Raw genomic sequence first — 18,411 nt, 5'->3', positions numbered from 1 at the left:
TACAAGCAGTCAGTTTGATTTCATTCATTTGTGGTTTTCACAATATCAGTTTAGGAGCAGTTCAAAATATATATCATTTGATAACTCTTATTTGAATACAGCAAAGAAATGGTAAACTCATGTAACAATTCTTGTAGCTATTTTCAACCAATCAGGTCATTCACTATTAGCCCATTTCATTTTTTATGAAAAACCTTCTGGAGCCCATTTTCCCAATATAAAGAACCATTTTTGTTCAAGAAATTAGATCCAGTCATTTACTAGAAGACCCTACAGAGTGTGGACATCTGTATACATACATGCTTTGAAGTGATTAATTTTTGTATCTTACACATGCACACATAGTTTAATCACAAAGATGTAACTTATTCTGCTATGTACAGATTTTTACTAACTGTTGTTAGTAGGTAATAAATTAATTAACCTGTCAAGAAAGAACATACTGAAATTATGTTGAAAACTTTGTTTAATTTTCAGAGTTATGTGAATACTCTTTATACTGCAACACTTGAACAATATAGATGTGGGCAAAAGTTGGCATACTGTTATTTATGGCTCAAACATTCACTCAAAGTCCTATGAATCTCTTTGGTAAGAAAGAGATAAAGAAAAGAAAATAATATTCTGTTTCACCTCATCTTCAAATTATACAACCTCAGCTTCAAGTAAACCAATTAGTCATTTCTATGAAACAAACAAAGCAAATAGGTTTCACTTCCAACTTATCCAAGATTGCTGAATGAGTGGGATCAACAATATCCTTCGTAGGTCTCTCTCCATATCTCTCACTCAACCAATTCCCTACAACACCAAAATTGCCAAGTGATTCAATCACAGGATTATCTCATATAGCCAATTTACAATACTTGAAAAAAAGTCACCCACCTTTAAGTAGATATTTATTTATTCACCACTTGTAAGGCTTTTAAAATGAATATCAAACAAATGAAAGGATTCCTTTGTGTATGTCAAAAAAAAAAAGCACTCTCACACTTTTTGCTTTGCTATTAGATCCTCTAGTGTTTTATTAAAAGTGTCTTTACCAATTTTACAGAATCCTCCAATCCATCACTCTTCAGCCACCTACAAATAGACACTGTATGCTACTCCATTTTTCCCTTACAAAATGCAAAACAGAACTTCTCTAAAACTCTTTCTCTATACTAATTTTCTCACCACCATGTAGAGATACTAAAGGAAAACTCTTATTTGATCACTTTCCATCCAATAAGTTAATTCATTGTTCACCTCCCATTAATCTCAATAAACATACACAGAACTACTCCACTATCCTTATCAAACTTCTAAACTTTGGTCGTCTTGTTGTAGTCGAGGGCTCTTCGTTGGCGCCCGATACCACTGGGAGGTGGCCCTCAAAGTTGCTGGAAATGGAGATCTCCGGGTCCAAATTCTTGAACGGCAAAGCAGGGTATTGTAATTGCTTGTCTTTGGTCTGTTTGCTTCCAAAATTACTGGAAAACAGATGTTCACCACATTTGGCAGAAATACTCAGTGGGTGAATGGCTTGAAATGAACATTTGGTGATACTTAATGGAGAAGAAAAAATCAAGCGAACAAATATCCTAATAAGAAAGTGATCATAGTGTTTTGTTCACTTTCTTCATATGAATCGACCACCATGTGCATAAGCCATAGTGCACTTATGTGCATAGACACATGTGAGTACATACATAGATATGTGTGTGTGTGTGTGTGTAGTGATGGATTCAAAGGTTTCGTTTATTTACAACTTGATTTCTTAATTTCACTGGGTTATATATACCTATAATGGTGATACTTAAGAAAACAAAATTTTTAAAAATCAAACTTAAATTTCCCAATAAGCAAGGTCATTATTTTGATCACTCTTTTTCATATGAATCGACCCTCGCCTGTATGTGTATAGATCATGGTGTACCTATGCATGTAGACATGTGAGTACATACATACATTTTTTTTTTATTAGCTACGCAAGGTCAAACACAGTGGGGACAATACAATGTAGAATGCATAAATAGATATGCGACTGTGTGTGCGCACATGTACAGTGGTGGTTTCATTTATTTACGATTTGATTTCTTAATTTCACCAAAATATAAATACCTATAATGGTGATACTTAAAAAAAAAAATTCAGTTCGATTTAAAAGCATGGGCAAGCAACACATTGTAAGCCACACAATAATTTGTGAAAAAAAAAAATTATCTGCACACAAGGTATGTATCACCCCTCTGATGCTTTTTTTTTTCTTTTAGTAATACCAATGTGAAACCATCACCAGGATCTAGGTGTAAAGTACAAAATTCTCAGATTGTCTCACTTCACCTTACACAACTAATCATGGCATATCAGAGTGAATAGTATTGTTCCCAACCAAGTAAATACTAGCGTAACTAGGACACTATACCTATGGGTTGTACTGTGTCACTAACTCAACTTCCATTATGCCATAGAGCTGACACAACAGCAGTCTTGTTCAATACATGCTATCATTTTCAAAACAAATACTATTTATTTCAAAAAGTTTGGTCTTACAGATGGGATGATATACTAAGACTAGCAACACTTCATTATATTAGGGAGATATAACCATCTTGGATGTGTGAGCATATGAAATAATAATGATGTGAAATATAGTGATTAATAAGACACACAATGTCTAATTGATTAGGATAGTAGACTATTTACCAAATGAACATTTGTTCATATACAACAATCACTGAGTTATAGTATTATATAGAGGACATAACTGCATGCTTTGATGTGTTTGAGTACAGGTTCAAGTTTTAGTACTTGGGTTTGTTGAATGATAAGGACAGTCAGTTTAATAATAATATAGCATCCAGATTAGTTTAAAAAAAAGGATTGAGTCTAAAAAAAAAATAACTAAGTAAAATGGTTAAAAATCAAAACAAGACAGAATAGTTCAAAATGTATTTATTTACATAACAAATATTGTTAACAGACAAAATAAAATGAAAAGCTTCTGTAAGAAAGAAGAAATAACACTTCAGTTTACATATCTTTAATGTCTGTTCAGCTGCAACTGTACAACAAATGAGATCCCTTTTAATTCAGGAGGTTTTAGGTAAAAAAAAAAAAAAAATGACCCAAGTGGAATGTATATTACAGGTTCGAGGTTAATAATTCTGAGCTCTAGAGAATATAACTCAGATATAGAGGAAAGTAAACTAAGTTTTTCTCAATTTTATCCTAATTCTAGTATGGACTAAGATATAAGTTCCTTTAGAATAATAATAACAATAGTAAATGTGTGAGACTTTTTACATACATGAACTAACTATAGAAAATGTTTACAATGGATTGTAAGTCAGCCATCATGCAAGAAGAAAAATAAAATATTGAAAATGATTAAATTTGATTTACTGATAAAATACTATTTCTAATATTTAAACAAGAGATGACTTAATATCATAATTAAAATTCAACGAACATCATATCAAATAAGTAAGAGAATCTCTGAGGGAAAATAGCTGAAGACACTAATCCCATATTAATTATTGAAGTCAAGAGAATCAAATAATTGATAAAGTAAAACTCTGAGGAAGATGTAAGTAAACTTGGAAATGACTTAAATGGCCATTGCATAAAATCAATTTACAAATTTTGTTTCGAAAATTTTATATATATATACATATATATATATATACATACACATGACACAAATATATACATATATACACACATAAATACAAATATATACATACACACAAATACATACATTATTATGTCATGTATGCCTTGGACGGAATAATAATACAAAAGAGGTATGGAGACATCATATACACGTTGCCTTCATATTCTAGATTATAATTGTATGGAAGAACAACAAGGCACTTTTTTTTTTTTTAATTTCAAGTATTATGAAATCCAAGTCAAAGAAATACTGTCTAATAATTACAACTGACAAAAGACGGGAGATAATTTCAAAACATTTCCCTCGTAATGATTCAAGAAATAAATTATTTTAATAGGGTCAAACAATCCTACATATATTTCCATAGTTGTTTAGTTATTGGTTAAATTTAAGGATCTAAATCTTTGCAAGAAATAATTAAGAATACATGGGATAAAAGTGAAACCTAGCTTTTTGTGCTTTTTCAAATGCATTCCATTTCTAAAGAGTTAAGGAATATAATTAAATATTTGGCTGAAATTGAATATTAAAGAAATGAATGAATAAACCAATAAAAAACAGCAACAATTTACAAATAATTCTATAATTATTAAATAAAATCTAATATTGTATGTGTAGAAGGCTATAAATAAATCTAAAAATCAAAATAATTCTCAGAAAGGAGCCAAAGAGAAGCTTTGACATAAATTACTTAATTGGATAAAATTTTTAATTTTACATCGAAATAATGATAAAAATAAACAGATCTGAGAGAAAGTTACAAAACAACACACAATAATGTGAAAAGTATGACATAAAAAGGAGAAAAGTTTTAGAACTAGTCAGCATATTTCATCTTAGAACCCGTTTTGTTGAGCAAAACAAAAATTATTGGTTACCAGAGTATTTTTTTTCTATAGTAGAAGATAATAAAAATAAAGGTAGAAAATAATAAAAATAATGGTTTTAATTTAGGCACAAGGCCAGCAATTTTGAGTGGAGGGGTGTTTATCAATACGATCAACTTCTGTAATTGACTGGCATTTTACTGACCCCAGAGGAATGAAAGGCAAAGTTGACCTCAGCAGGATTTGAACTCAGAACATAAAGAGCCAGAACAAATATTACAAAGCATTTTGCTTGATGCTCTAATGATTCTGCCAATCCATCCCCTTACAATAATGGTTTCAAATTTTGACACAAGGCCAGCAATTTTAGAGGAGGGGTATAGTTGATTACATCAGCCCAAGTGCTGAACTGGTACTTATTTTATTAACCTCCTCCCCATAAAAAAGATGAAAGGCAAAGTCAACCCCAGTGTAACTTAAACGCAGAATAAAAACCAAAAGAAATGCCACTAAGCATTTTGTTTGGTATGTTAATGATTCTGCCAGCTTGCCACCTTAGATAACATTTAATATGCAAATTGATAATCAGAAATAGTTCACTGTGATTATCAATGACAAGGAAATACCATTACTATTTCTCTCCTTTCAAACCATTTTCATTCATACGAGATAAGAAAGAAGAGGTACGTTAAAGACAGAAAGATGAAGAGTGAGATAAATAGAGATAGTGATCACAGTAAACAGATCTTCTGATCATAGATATATGGCAAGGATATAACCCATTGGAAGCACACAAATTTAAAACCATCCTGAAATCAGCAGATAATTTTTTTTGGAAAATAATGAAAATCATAGCAATCATAAAAAAACAAAAATAGAAAATACAATACACACAAAAAAAAAAAATTAAAGAAAATATTACAATGCTTCATGTATGAAAATACTTTTTCTTTCTTCTGTTGTTTTGATGATATTTACTAGTTAGCTTGTTAAATAACCCAATTAGAAGGTTAGTAATATTTGTGAGATTACAAACTACATAGAGACAAGGAGATTAACTTATCTGATATTTATAAATCAAATGACATTCATGATTTTTCAGAGAATTTTTAAAAAATCAAAGAAGAAACAGTAGTTTATATATATATATACATATATATATACACATACATACATACATACATACACACAGAAATCTCTTATTTTAAATTACAGCCTGAACAACATTACCAATACATTTTATTTATTATAAGATTTCGAAAGAAATTTAAGATTTATTTGCAAAATCTTTGTAGAAAATGTCATTGCATTTAGATTTAAAACAAAAAAAAAAAGCAAAAAAAAAATTAAAAAAAAGATACATAAATACCCCCAAATTTCCCAGTAATCGTTTTGATAAAGGAAATAAATAAATCCACTGGAAATATATTTGTAGGGGGAAACCCTTCAAAGATGAAAATAAACAAAACTATTTGGTCCCATTTCAGACAAATTTGTCAAATCTAAACCTCTGATATTGAAGTTAACATTAACAGTTTACAACCAACAGAATGTCATCGCCTGCTTTTTTCTGAAGTTACAAGAGTGGTCTCTGCTCCTTGGAGTTGGCTGATCCAGTGCCATCTCCAGTCAGGTCCCTTAGATTGACTTGTACCCATAGGATATCCTGTACAGACCACTTTTTCAGTTCTTCACTGCCTGAAGAACTAAAATTCTTTGGAATTCCTTCCCTGCCTCTACGTTTTTTTTTTTTTTTCTGTAACTTAACTAACAACATGCTGATATCACCGGTCTCAGAGGTCTGTGAAGACAATGGACACAACCCTTTCCACTAGACCAAACTACTAAAAAACAAAAAAACAAAACAAAAAAACCCAGTTATGACTACTAACGATAATTACATGTAAACAAACAGTTTACTTTAAGTAACCAGCCATTTTAGTTTAGGGAAACAAATTATGAAATGAATAATATTTACCAAATAAGGTATGAATTAACCACCTTCAATGAAACATTTTATATCTGGAGCCATTTGACATGTTCTGTCCAGTGTGAGATGATGTGTAAATATGTGTTTTGAATATTTAACTGAATATTTCATTTAATTTAATACACAAAGTGTGGTTGAGTTGTAAGAAGTCTGCTTTTCAACCACATGGCGAGTGGATTTAGATGGAAACCATGTGGAAACCCATCATACACAAACAAGCGTGCATGTGTGTGTGTGTGTCTCCCCTCTACCACTACCTGAAAACCAGTGTTGGTTTGTTTATGTCCCTGTAACTTGGCAGTTAGGCGACAGAGACTGCTAGAATAAGTACTAAACTTAAGAAAAAAATAAAAATAAAAAAGTGCTAGGGCTGATTTATTCAACTAAAACCCTTCAAGGTAGTGCTCCAGCAGAACTGTAATCCAATAACTGAAACAAGTAACATTTCTTTTACATTGTTGTCAGATTCACAGAGGAATTACTTAAAATTCCATAATTTCAGCAAATTTCATATGAAATGAAGACAAAATTAGCACTGGCATATTGAATTAATATTGCAATTTGTGAACAATAGCATCATTGGTTAAAAGGTCTCCAATGGACCAATCACAATTTCATTTATATTCAATGGTGAAAGCGACCAAATAATGTTTACAACAAGGGCAGAACTTAGTCAAGTTGTAGCTGTAGTAGAAGACCTATGCCTAAAATACTGCATAATGAGATTGAACCTAAAACCACATTGTCATATATGTAATATTTACCACAGAACTTTCAAGTTAAGCTTTAAACTGATTACAGTTTTAAGATTACACAATAATAAACTTCACAAATATGATGTGAACAGTTATAAAAGACATCATTAACCTAACTTTCTACTAAGACGTCATCAATACCTAAATGTATAAAAAGAAGAAAGTTCAAAAACTGAAGACCAGATATACATTAGCGGCACTTACATAATAAATTTTGAAAATAGACTATATAATAATGATTTAAAAAAATTATTTAGGAAATATTCAATACAAAATAAGCTACTGAAATCTTTATAATAATGTTTATGACCCAAAGTTATGACAAATGCTGTCAGTTTAACTATTTTATGACAGATCCCAGTTTTTAATTTGGAATTACCTGATAAAACCCTTTATTGAAGGAAAAAAATTTAAAAGTAAATCAACTATTTGCCCTAATTTAATAATCAAGAATACCAAGTTAAGAGACAAAAATAATCAAGTGTAAAGTTTCAGAAATTAAGTACTATATTCACTTCCAGCTACATTACCCCCACCCCACTAAGGGTAAATATTTAATTAAAATCAGTTACTACTTTGAGTAAGTTTGCATCAACTTTAACATATTCTTAACTTGACAATTAAAATATATATAAAAAAACAGAAATGACTGAGAATCCACTAGAGTTTTAGTACTTGGTAGATATGGAGTTTTTACATCTTTTACCATAAGAGAGAATTTTTTCTCCACAGTAACTGCAGTGAATTTTACTTTAGAAGTTAAAATATATCACAAACATGATGTTATATTTATCCTGATTAGGTGGTTAAATGGTCCAACTCAGTCACATGTTGAGTTAAAGCTACTATGACTTTGAATCTGCCCAGGGCTGTCTCTCTTTGGTATTTCCCATTGGTGAAAGCTAAAGAGCAAGAAACAGCTGTTTGGGAATGTGATAAGGGGGAAACATTGGGCAGATATAGTGTTTTTACCACATCTACCAAAAGAGAGAATTGTTTCTCCACAGTAACTACAGTGAATTTGATTTATAATTTGAAATCTGCCATAAACATATTTTAACTAATCGAAAGTTAATACATCTGTTTCATTAAAATTGGCCTTCTTTTAAAAATTAAAAAAAAAAAACCCAAATTATTATTCATTCAATTATTTCCTCTTATTTTGTTTTGTACAGAATGAAAAAAAACAACTTTTTGGTCCAGAAAGAATGGAATTTTAAAGATATTCAGGTATTTTTAAGTATCTCAGATACACACGTTCACAATGAAATATTCACAATGGTAGCTTCCACACTTAAAAACGTTGGGGAATACAAGATAAAAAAAATTATGACTTTATTTTATAACTAGACTCTAAAAACAAAAAATTAACAATGGAATAAAAAAAATAAAATTAAAATAAAACAGAACATTTTTTTTTAATTGAAAACAATGTTTCCAAAATGTTTTAAGATTGGACATAAGCAACAAGTCAGAACAGTTTTAAAATAATTTGCAATAGCAAGCTATTAGCAAACCTAAATGAATTTCTCTCATGTTACTGGATTAGAGTTAAACACAAGAACTTCTATGAGCTTCCAAATAATTCCGTTTTTTCCAGATACCCACAGTACAGTCACTAGAAGATGAAAGAGAAAGAATAACACTCATAATAATGACAGCAGCAACAACAACAATATCACTCTACAAAAGAAATATTCTCATAATTGGATAGTTACTTATTCTACATTTTTTTCAATGTGTCCAGATACTAAACAAATTTGTAATTAACAAATAACCACTTTTCAAAAAGAAAAATAAATTTTTTTTTCCTGAAATATACTGTGTGTGTGAGTGTGTGTGTGAATGTCAAAATGTACTTAAATGGTTTTAAAATATCTAGTGTTACAATACAACTTTAATTTTACATATTAACTCATCTTTTATCTTACCTTGAACTATATTAAGATATTATAAAATTTAGGTGTCAAAAGCTAAATATACGAAAATATATCATTTGATATGAATGCACTTCAGCCAATAAATACATTTAAATTTTGTCTAACACCCATGCATTCAAGACTTGAAAGCACACGTCATAAAAAATTTGGTAGCCAAGCTCACTACAAAGACAAGAAAATTATGGCCAGAAAAGTTACCATGTTACAGCCTCATATTCAACAATCCCAAGAAAAATCATACCAGATAAACAAGTGGCAAGCAGGTTAAATAGCCTTAAATGATGGACTTGGGTATAGACAACAATGATACAGCTTTATCATTCCTCAGAGGTAATTTATTTGGATACCAATGGAAGTTATAATTAATAGCATCAAGTGTTTAGCAGTTTTCTAATCTATGTATTGCTATATGTAATCAATTGTGTAGTGCAATGTGTAAATGCCATGATCTCAAAAGCATAAAATGTCAGTTATAAATTAGAGTAGGTTAGGTGTTATTTAAAGTTGAGTAGGTGGTGTTAAAATTGAATAAGCCAGTGTTGGTGGTGTGAAAATTTAGAAGTTATTGTGGTCACACAGAAAAGCAAAAGATTGGAAGATTCCATGCTAAGGATAAAGCATTTAACCATGAGAAGGCTTGGAAAAAAGTTCTTTTTGTATTTTATATAGAAATGGGAAAACAGTTATAAAAAAAATATAAAAAACTCTTAATCTAATAAGTTAATTTCTTTCAGTTAAGAAAACAAAAATGTCTGGAACAATTTTAAAACTATATTATTTTATTTCAGCTGATAGTTTATAGGGGTCTAAATAGTTTTAAAATAGAAATCTAACCACAGTTAAAATATAGAAAGATAATTTAATGAAAATATTTTAATTCATTTTAGTTTAGTTAACTATAAGAATATTTTTCCAAGTCCTGAAGCAACTTTTGTTTGCAGTATTCCTGTTTAATCAGAGGAAAACTGCCCACTGATGGAAAAGAATTAAAACTGAAGGTGAATATTAATAGATCCAGTAATAAATAGCATGCTGAACTGTAAATAAAAACATACAAAACATAATGAAACTTAAGTGCTGTCTTGTAGTTTCCAGATATGGCATTTGTTGGATTCAGGATCACTGGAAGCAAAATAAGGTTCAGGAAGAGATTAAAGGTTGGGTGGAACAGATGGGACAAAAGGTTCCAAGAGGATTAAGTAGTTGGTATATTACCAATATGTACAAGCAACAATACAGGGAAGAGAAGACAGTCAATTCAACAACAGTTGACATGCACAATACATTTGTATAAATCAGTGAGATGAAAATTCTGAAGACATCTGTAAACATTAATGTACTCGAGTTGATTTTTGAGAAAACACAAATTACTGGTTAAGATTTATCAGTAATAAATAAAAATTGACACAGTTTGATAAAACACACACACACACACAGGAATTAATGAGATCTGATTGTGTTTACAATATCAATTAAAAATTCAAGAACATCATATGTAAAATAAGGTTAAAACCTTATTTTACATATGATGTTCTTGTAATGAATTTTTAAAAACATGTATATCATTTTGCTACAGTCTACATATATAATGCTTTAATTATGGAACAGAAATGCAACACAAATTTACTATATACTTCTATTATCCAGAAAACAATTGACTAATAAACTATGGAAGAAAACTGAAGACAATCTATTATAGATACATTTGTATTATGTTATTCATGAAACTGACAAAAACATTTTAAATTATGATTTTATACACACACACTTACAAGAGTCTTTTTTTTACCCATGGCTCAGTGGGATAGTGGATTCAAGTCCAGCCACAAGCAATTTCTTTGATACAAAAATGAGATAGCCCAGTATGTTAAAGTTTATTTAAGCTTTTTTAATAAAGCTGTACCATAGTAGATTAATAATGTAGATAAATTATCTTTAATTCAGGTTCTAACTGGTAACAACACTCAATGAGGATGGGAGAAGGGACAAAAAGAATATTTTTAGATTCTTTTTCCTAAAACTGCACCTTTAGTACTGCTTATTTGGACTTCCCCCCACCCATCTCAAGCATCAAGCTTCATAACAAAAATATTGGATCATCCCATAAATAATGCAGTTTTTTTATAGTTCTTTTATTTTTCAAAATTAAGATAAACTTTTCTTTTTTAATCTAAAATATACTACTTCATTTTCTACAATGATCTTCCATCTCTCTGGTAGACTTGCAAGGCCCCTCTTCCAAAATTCACTTGTCCATAACAAAAAATACTGCTCCAGTACTGTTCTGACCTTGTCCACAGAATTCATATTTTTTCCGTCCAAATGATTTTGAAGACTGCGGGATAAATGATAATCAGATGAGGCAATGTCTGGCAAATATGGTGGGTGGGGTATAGTTTCCCATTCAAGCTGCTCCAGCCTTTGGAATGTCATCCTTGCTGTATGTAGCCAAGCATTATCCTGATGGAAGAGCACCTTTCGTCTTGAAACCAAAGATGGTCGTTTTTTGCTTCTAGCACAGGTGTTGATGAATGGTTGACTGACCAAACCTAAGCTTCTCTGCTAGTTCAACAGCTGCAATGGGGTTTTGTTTCACCAGGGTTTGCAAGACGTCCTTATTGAGCTCTAAGAATTTTCCAGGATGAGGCTCATCTTCTAGGCTGTAGTTTCTGGCTCAAAATTTCTAGACCCACTGTCGACACTGGTTTACGCTTATTGTCTGATCCTCATATACTGCATTAATATCCCTCGCATTTTCTATTGTGTTGTTGCCTTTATTAAACTCATAATACCATGTATGCTCTTTTGTCACATCCATTATAACTTAAAATCGAACTGCACTCTTCAAAACTTGCACTAAGAATAAGCACAAGGTAAAATCACTACCTCCTTTTATAAGAAGTTGATGCAGGTAGTTTATCCTGTTCCCCTCTGACTTTTAGTTCATGCAACTGAAAAAACTGCATTATTTATGCAATAACCCAATACAATCATTTTAGGAAAATACGATTCTGTTTCTTTTTTTTTATAAACTTCGATCTTGTGGTTTTCAAAATAATCATGGAATTCCCATGGCTACTGCTAGTAATGTAGATTGTCACAGAATGATTTACTAAAAAAGAAAACAAAAGATCTTTGAGTGATAATGTAGGAAATATGTAAGTAAACTTTAAATATTCTGTTTCACACAATCACGAGTCCTCTACTTCAATTATTCATTTTCCTGAGTCTGAACCCCTATCATACTTCCTCTCAATCCAATCACCAGAAAATTAAGTGCCTGCCTCTTTTTTTACCTTCAGTTTGCGTCACTGATTAGTTGAGAATGTCTACTCTGAAAACTCAAACCCAGGTGAAAATCCATGTATTTTTCAGTCAAATATTACAAAATAAATTTTTTTTCTTTTATTACTTTCTAAATATTGCTTTTTAGCAAGTTATTTAATTATGAAGCATGAGCAGTATAGCTCTAGTCAACGTTTGCTATATATTCTACACACACTCACAATATACAACATCATTTGTATGTCTGCTTTTTTCATGCTTGCATGGGTTGGGCAGCTCCCTTTAACACAACATTTGGTGTGCTCCTTTGTCAGGTTCAATATCCTCAAATTAGCTTTCCACAACTTCTGTCCACATGGACCTCCTGCCATTTCTTCAGCCAACTACCATCATCCCTAACCATTACATACTCAAACCAAAGCTGTTTTCTCTTTTGTAAACCCCATTTTTATAACCAGTTTTTCTTTCGGCTTCTCTAAATCTGCATCACATATGCATGCTAACTTTACACATCCAGTGTTGGGTTATTTCTTTCCAGTGTTTTTACTTCATCTGTATTTAGTATCCATACATCATTCTTTTGATTTTATCTTCTAGACAGGATGGAAGGCAAAGCTCGTGAATTGTTTCAGGGCCTTCAATACAAGGTAGGAAAGAGACAGAAAGGTATCCAGAAACCACTAAAGGCATCAAAGGTACCAGGTAGTGGTGTTAAACCAAGCAATAGATTAAGTCTACTCACATGCTATATAGTAGCATGTACACAATTATGATACACTCTACCCTTTGATCTAAGTGAGAATCCCTATGCTGCCAGCTAAGCTAACAGCTTCTTGAAAACTTAGCAACTTGGCCATTTTTTAAAATGTATTTATTATTTTTTTTTATTACACCTATGCTTCCAAGGTACCCCTAGCTGATTAGAAATTAGAACACTATTGTTCTTTCTATTCTAGTAATATAGTAAAGTGGATTCCCACACACTTCGTGTAATGAGTCAAAGAATGTTATGTAAAAAGAAGTTATCACTTTAAAATCAAGAAAGGCAGGGGGAGACAATCCCAGAATTTAAGTTAATAAAATGCAGTGGTGAGTTAGAGGAATCAGTGTATACTGGCCGAGATATGGGTTATACTGGAAATAAAACAAAAATCAAAATGCTACAGAAACACATTCACACATCCAGGTACATAACAATACAATTCCTGTCAAATATTGGTAACCTTCTTAGTTAGTAGTGCAGAATACATTCAAATTTGTGAAGAAAAATAGGACTTTCATTTAGTTGTTAACTGGGTCAGAATGCGACAGAGGAGCTTTACAGGTTTAATAAAGATAAAAGATGATGTACTAATATGGAGTGACAACTATCAGCTGTATCATATTTCAGGTCACATAGCTTGTTAAAATTAGTTTTGAGAGCAATGTATTTATAGCAAAATAGACAATTTTTCCCCCCTTAAATTCTAAGCAATAATTTGTAAACAGGTATTGCTGATCAAACAATTACAACACACACATTTGTATCATCTAATTTATAGTTTTTTAAAAATTCTTTTTGATATTTCTAAAATCCATGTATGAGTTTTATACAGCTATTAAAATCAAGATGTGTACAAAGTGTTAAGAGAGAATGTGTATGTGTGCTTATGAGAATATTCATGAATTTTAGCTGGCAAAGAGAAAATGTACTCAATACAAAAATACAATGAAAACATTTTTTGTTGTTTTTTTTTAGTCAAAATGATTGTTATTACTCAGCATGTCAACACTATAATATATTAGTTGAGAAATTCTTTGTAACTTACGACTGAGTTTATAATTGGAAATAGTTTTCTATTGGTTTCATATTAGTACTCTAATTTTACAAGCCAGACACACACACATACATACAGAAATGGTCTCATTGATATTCCAAAAATTTCATTTCTTCTAGAGTTGTTTCCATGATATATATATATATATATATATATATATAAATGGAGTTAAACACAGGTGTTATTCAAATTCTTTTACTTTCAACAATATGTTTCGAAGACAACATTTGGTATTATTCCTGAAGGAATATTGTCTTACACCATTTTATTCCTTCTGGAATAATACCAATGTGGTCTTCGAAACATAAGTTGGAAGTAAAAAATAATTTGAATAACACCTGCGTTTAACTCCGTTTATTTATCTATATTATACAAAACATTTCACCTTAATCTGGAGTTTCTATCTTTATAAATAGGTTGTTACATCCTTGTTACTTGTGTGAATTTTTGCTACCCTGGTAACTGTTTATTTTTTGTGTTATTTGTAAACACCGGAAAAAAAAAAAAACACACACACACACATATATATATATACATACCCATTACATAGATATACACACAGCCACACATGTATGTACATATAATGGTACATACACACACACAGGTAGATATATATATATATATACACACACACACACACACACACACACACATAGATACACACACACACACACACACACACATACATACATACATAGATACACACACACACACACACACACACACACACACAGATATATACTCATATACATATATATGAGGTGCATTCAAAAAGTATCTGACCAATTTTTCCTGCCAAAACTAATGGTATGTGGGGAAGAAGCTTTTGAGTAGCTTTTGTGCACATGCAAAAGTTTCTGTGCCAGTGGGCCACATCAGTTCCCTGCTGCTATGCCTAGAACACAGGCATGTAGTGTGTGCTAGTTGGATTTTCATTTTCATGCAAGATGGGCAAACACATTGAACAGAGAACATAAGCCCATGTGTCATCACCAATGATGATGGTTTTCATCTAGTCAGGGGCATGGCTTGCACCTTGGAGACAAATTTCACTGACACTTTCTGCATGCACTGATCCTGTGCTTATTCTCACTTCATGAGCAATTTCCTGAATTGTTACATGATGGTCTTTCATGACTATTTGCCAAACCTTAATCAGCTCTTTGTTTTGGCTTGTGAATGGTCTGCCTGAGCATGCCACACTCTCCACTGAGGTGCAGTCAGGTTTGAAGCAGTTGTACTACTCTTTGATTTGAGTTTTGCAAATGGCATCATCACCAAAAGCTTACTGAATATTCTGGATGCTTTGAGTATCCCAAGCTTTTGGCAAAATTTGATGCAATATCTCTGCTCGATGCATTTTGTGAAAACAAAAATCTGACCAGTGCACATGTCTGTACTCGAGGCATAACAGCTGGTAAATAATATGGCCTACCAGAACAAAGATTTTCCTGCATGTGCGGGATGGGTGGTGTCACTTTACACCCAAAGGATTTTGGCGCCAGAGTTAGTTTTGGCAGGAAAAAATAAAGTTGGATAGTTTTTGAAATCACCTCACACACATATACATACATGTATGTTTATGTTTATATATATATATGTATAATCATCATATGTACATGGGTCATGGAAATGTGTGTGCATACATATGTATACACATATGTACATGCAAATATGTACTCGTACACCTACACACACATTTATATATATGTATATATGGAAAGAAAAAGAGGGAGAAAGCATGTGAAAGAGCTTGGAGAAAATTGCACTGTTTTGAATAGAAACACCTTCACCACAAGGAATGTCCAATGCTAGATTGAGATAAGCTTAGAGGTGCCTTAAGTAATCAAGAACAAAGCAAAAGTTAAAAGATAAATTACATGTAACAACTGACTCCAACTCCAACAGCAGAATGATTTTCAGAAGGAGTTGTCAGTCTGAGAGAACTACAGAATGTAAGCTGTGAAGGTCTTTCAAAGGATTGTTGGCCTCTCTGAAGATATGCCTTTAATTTTGTTGTAGGTAAAAGACATTTAACAATCTCAAGTTCAAATATAGTAAAAGATTTTTGTTAGTTGGGATAGATACTCAAAGAGGAAATCTAAAGAACTAAAGGGAATAATGACATGAAGCAGGACTTGGTACTTAAGTGTGGATTATCAAAGTTTTATTGAAAGACATAGAACTTGAGTTTCACTTTTGAGACAGAGATTGTTGTGAGTCAGATATGGTGTTCATAAACATGATTTTTGTAAAAATGCTGGTTAAATGCAATTTAAAGAGTTGCCCCTGGACAATTCTCATTTTTGTTGCTTCGTTAAGTAACATTTTAAATGTGCCAACTCCATCCAACTTGTAAATTTGTTTTCATTGTAAGCATTAGCTTATATCATAATTTGGAAAACTGAATGAATCTAGGAAAAACATTGAAAACATTTTTTTTTTTCAAATCTCAAAATAGTTTGAGAATAATAATTCTTTCAGCTGAAAAATGTAACCCTTTAGCATTCAAATTATTCTGCCAAATGCAATGCTTATTTAATTACATTATTTTGAATTAATCATACTTTATCTCATGGCTTTGAAATTTTGATGGTGTGATTGTACATTTTTAGTATGTCATTGTCGAGTAAGTGTGAGAAGCCAAATCTAGCCAGTTTGAAAAGAAAACAAGTAAAATATTTGAGCCGAATATAACTGGTTTAAATGCTAAAGGGTTAAACACCTCTGAAATTTAAAGGCTGATTATTTACAAGTATGTCTTTTTGTGCCAGAAGATACTTACTTTGAAGCTGTGAATATTGCTGATTTATTTGTGGTAAGGGCAGTAATTGGAAAGTTGTGGGCTTTGATTTCACCAATTGCAGAGCAATTTCCTTCAGTTTGCCATAGTTTTAGGTAACCACTTCGACAACCACTAAGCAAGATCTGATGCTCAGGCATAACTGCTAAGCCATTGATCCAGTCTTTATGAGCGCAATAGAGGGACTGAAAGAAAAATAAAATATTAAATATTTCAAATCACTGTTTCTTCTTTCTAAATTAATCTTCCCTGACAATCACTGGTTTGTTGCATTTTAGATTACAAAAATGACAAAAGAGTACTTGTAACTCAGTGTGAAGGACTTCATTTGAAGAGTACCAGTTTTTTAACATTCTTCATCAAAAGATATTGACAACTGCCATATGCAGGCAGTTCAAGAATTCACTGTGAGTTATACTGTAGCCAAGATACATAACTGAAATGGCTCAGTCAAACTAGCAGTTAATAGTTACCACAGAATAAATACAATTCACAATTGAAAAAAAAATAGTAGCAATGTTAAATTGACAAGAGGTACATACTCTTGCAATTGTGAGTTCAACTTTAGCTGTAGGTATGCTTTGGCAAAGAGGTTTTTTTTTCTGGCATATACTTCATTCAGGAGATGCATCCATTGTTGTCCCTCTCACAAATGACTTACAAGACACAGGATCACCAACTTTATTAATACAATAATTCAGTCTGCTCAACATATCTTATTTCAAACCACATATATTGAAAGAGTTTAAAATAAAAATTAAATTGATTCTGAAACAGATATTTATATAGATTTATATTTATTTCACCATGCCTAAAATAGTGGAATGATATATTTATTGGAATATTCAACCACAAACTACTCAAACAGAAAGCAGGAGTGGTTTTAAGTTTTGCTTTATCAAAAATAAACCGAAACAGAGTTAGGTGCCTTGTTTCAGATCTGAACCTATTATCTACATATGCTTATTTTACTGTTGCCTTTTGTTGTTGGTATGGAGTAGGGGTACATGGATATCCTGCCACCTTGATTTCACTGAAGACATTTTGTCCAACAAAGCAGCAAATTAGCATAATTGTCAGAGCACTGGATAAAATATCTTGCAGAACCTGTACCACCCTTTGCATTAAGATAAATGGTTGACTGGATGTTCTCAAAACTCACAGACAAAATATATAGGGATCTCCATTGGTTCGAGTTGACCATTTATCTTCATCAGCATGCACAGTCCTAGGCAAGATGGAAAGCTAACACTTGTCCTCACATGGAAGTCTCCCTTCTTCACAACACTGACGTTGTTCAAAGAAAAGACCATTATTTGGATTCGTTGTTGCCGAA

The 18,411-nt window shown here is 31.7% G+C and overlaps 1 protein-coding gene across 6 annotated transcripts in view; it reads right to left on the bottom strand.

Annotated features, from left to right (window-relative positions):
• Positions 1 to 6,184: 6,184 nt before the first annotated feature.
• LOC115214537 (kinesin-like protein KIF21A) overlaps positions 6,185 to 18,411 on the bottom strand; it is a 176,923-nt gene continuing 164,696 nt past the window's right edge. For 5 of the 6 annotated variants that reach the window (XM_029783744.2, XM_036504850.1, XM_036504853.1 and 2 more), the window contains 2 exons: positions 17,058 to 17,260; positions 6,185 to 8,848 (listed from right to left, as the gene is read on the bottom strand). In XM_029783744.2, the coding sequence (XP_029639604.1) occupies positions 8,782 to 8,848; positions 17,058 to 17,260 (270 nt within the window). In that variant the 3' untranslated portion in view covers positions 6,185 to 8,781. Of the gene's footprint in view, positions 8,849 to 10,225; positions 10,293 to 17,057; positions 17,261 to 18,411 lie in introns of all 6 variants that reach the window. The other variant, XM_036504851.1, reaches the window with a different exon arrangement.

This window comes from Octopus sinensis, linkage group LG7 (genome assembly GCF_006345805.1).
Source record: "Octopus sinensis linkage group LG7, ASM634580v1, whole genome shotgun sequence".
Classification (NCBI taxonomy): Eukaryota; Metazoa; Mollusca; class Cephalopoda; order Octopoda; family Octopodidae; genus Octopus; species Octopus sinensis.
The sequence above is the reverse complement of the archived record's forward strand: the minus strand, read 5'-3'. Positions and strand labels throughout refer to the sequence as shown.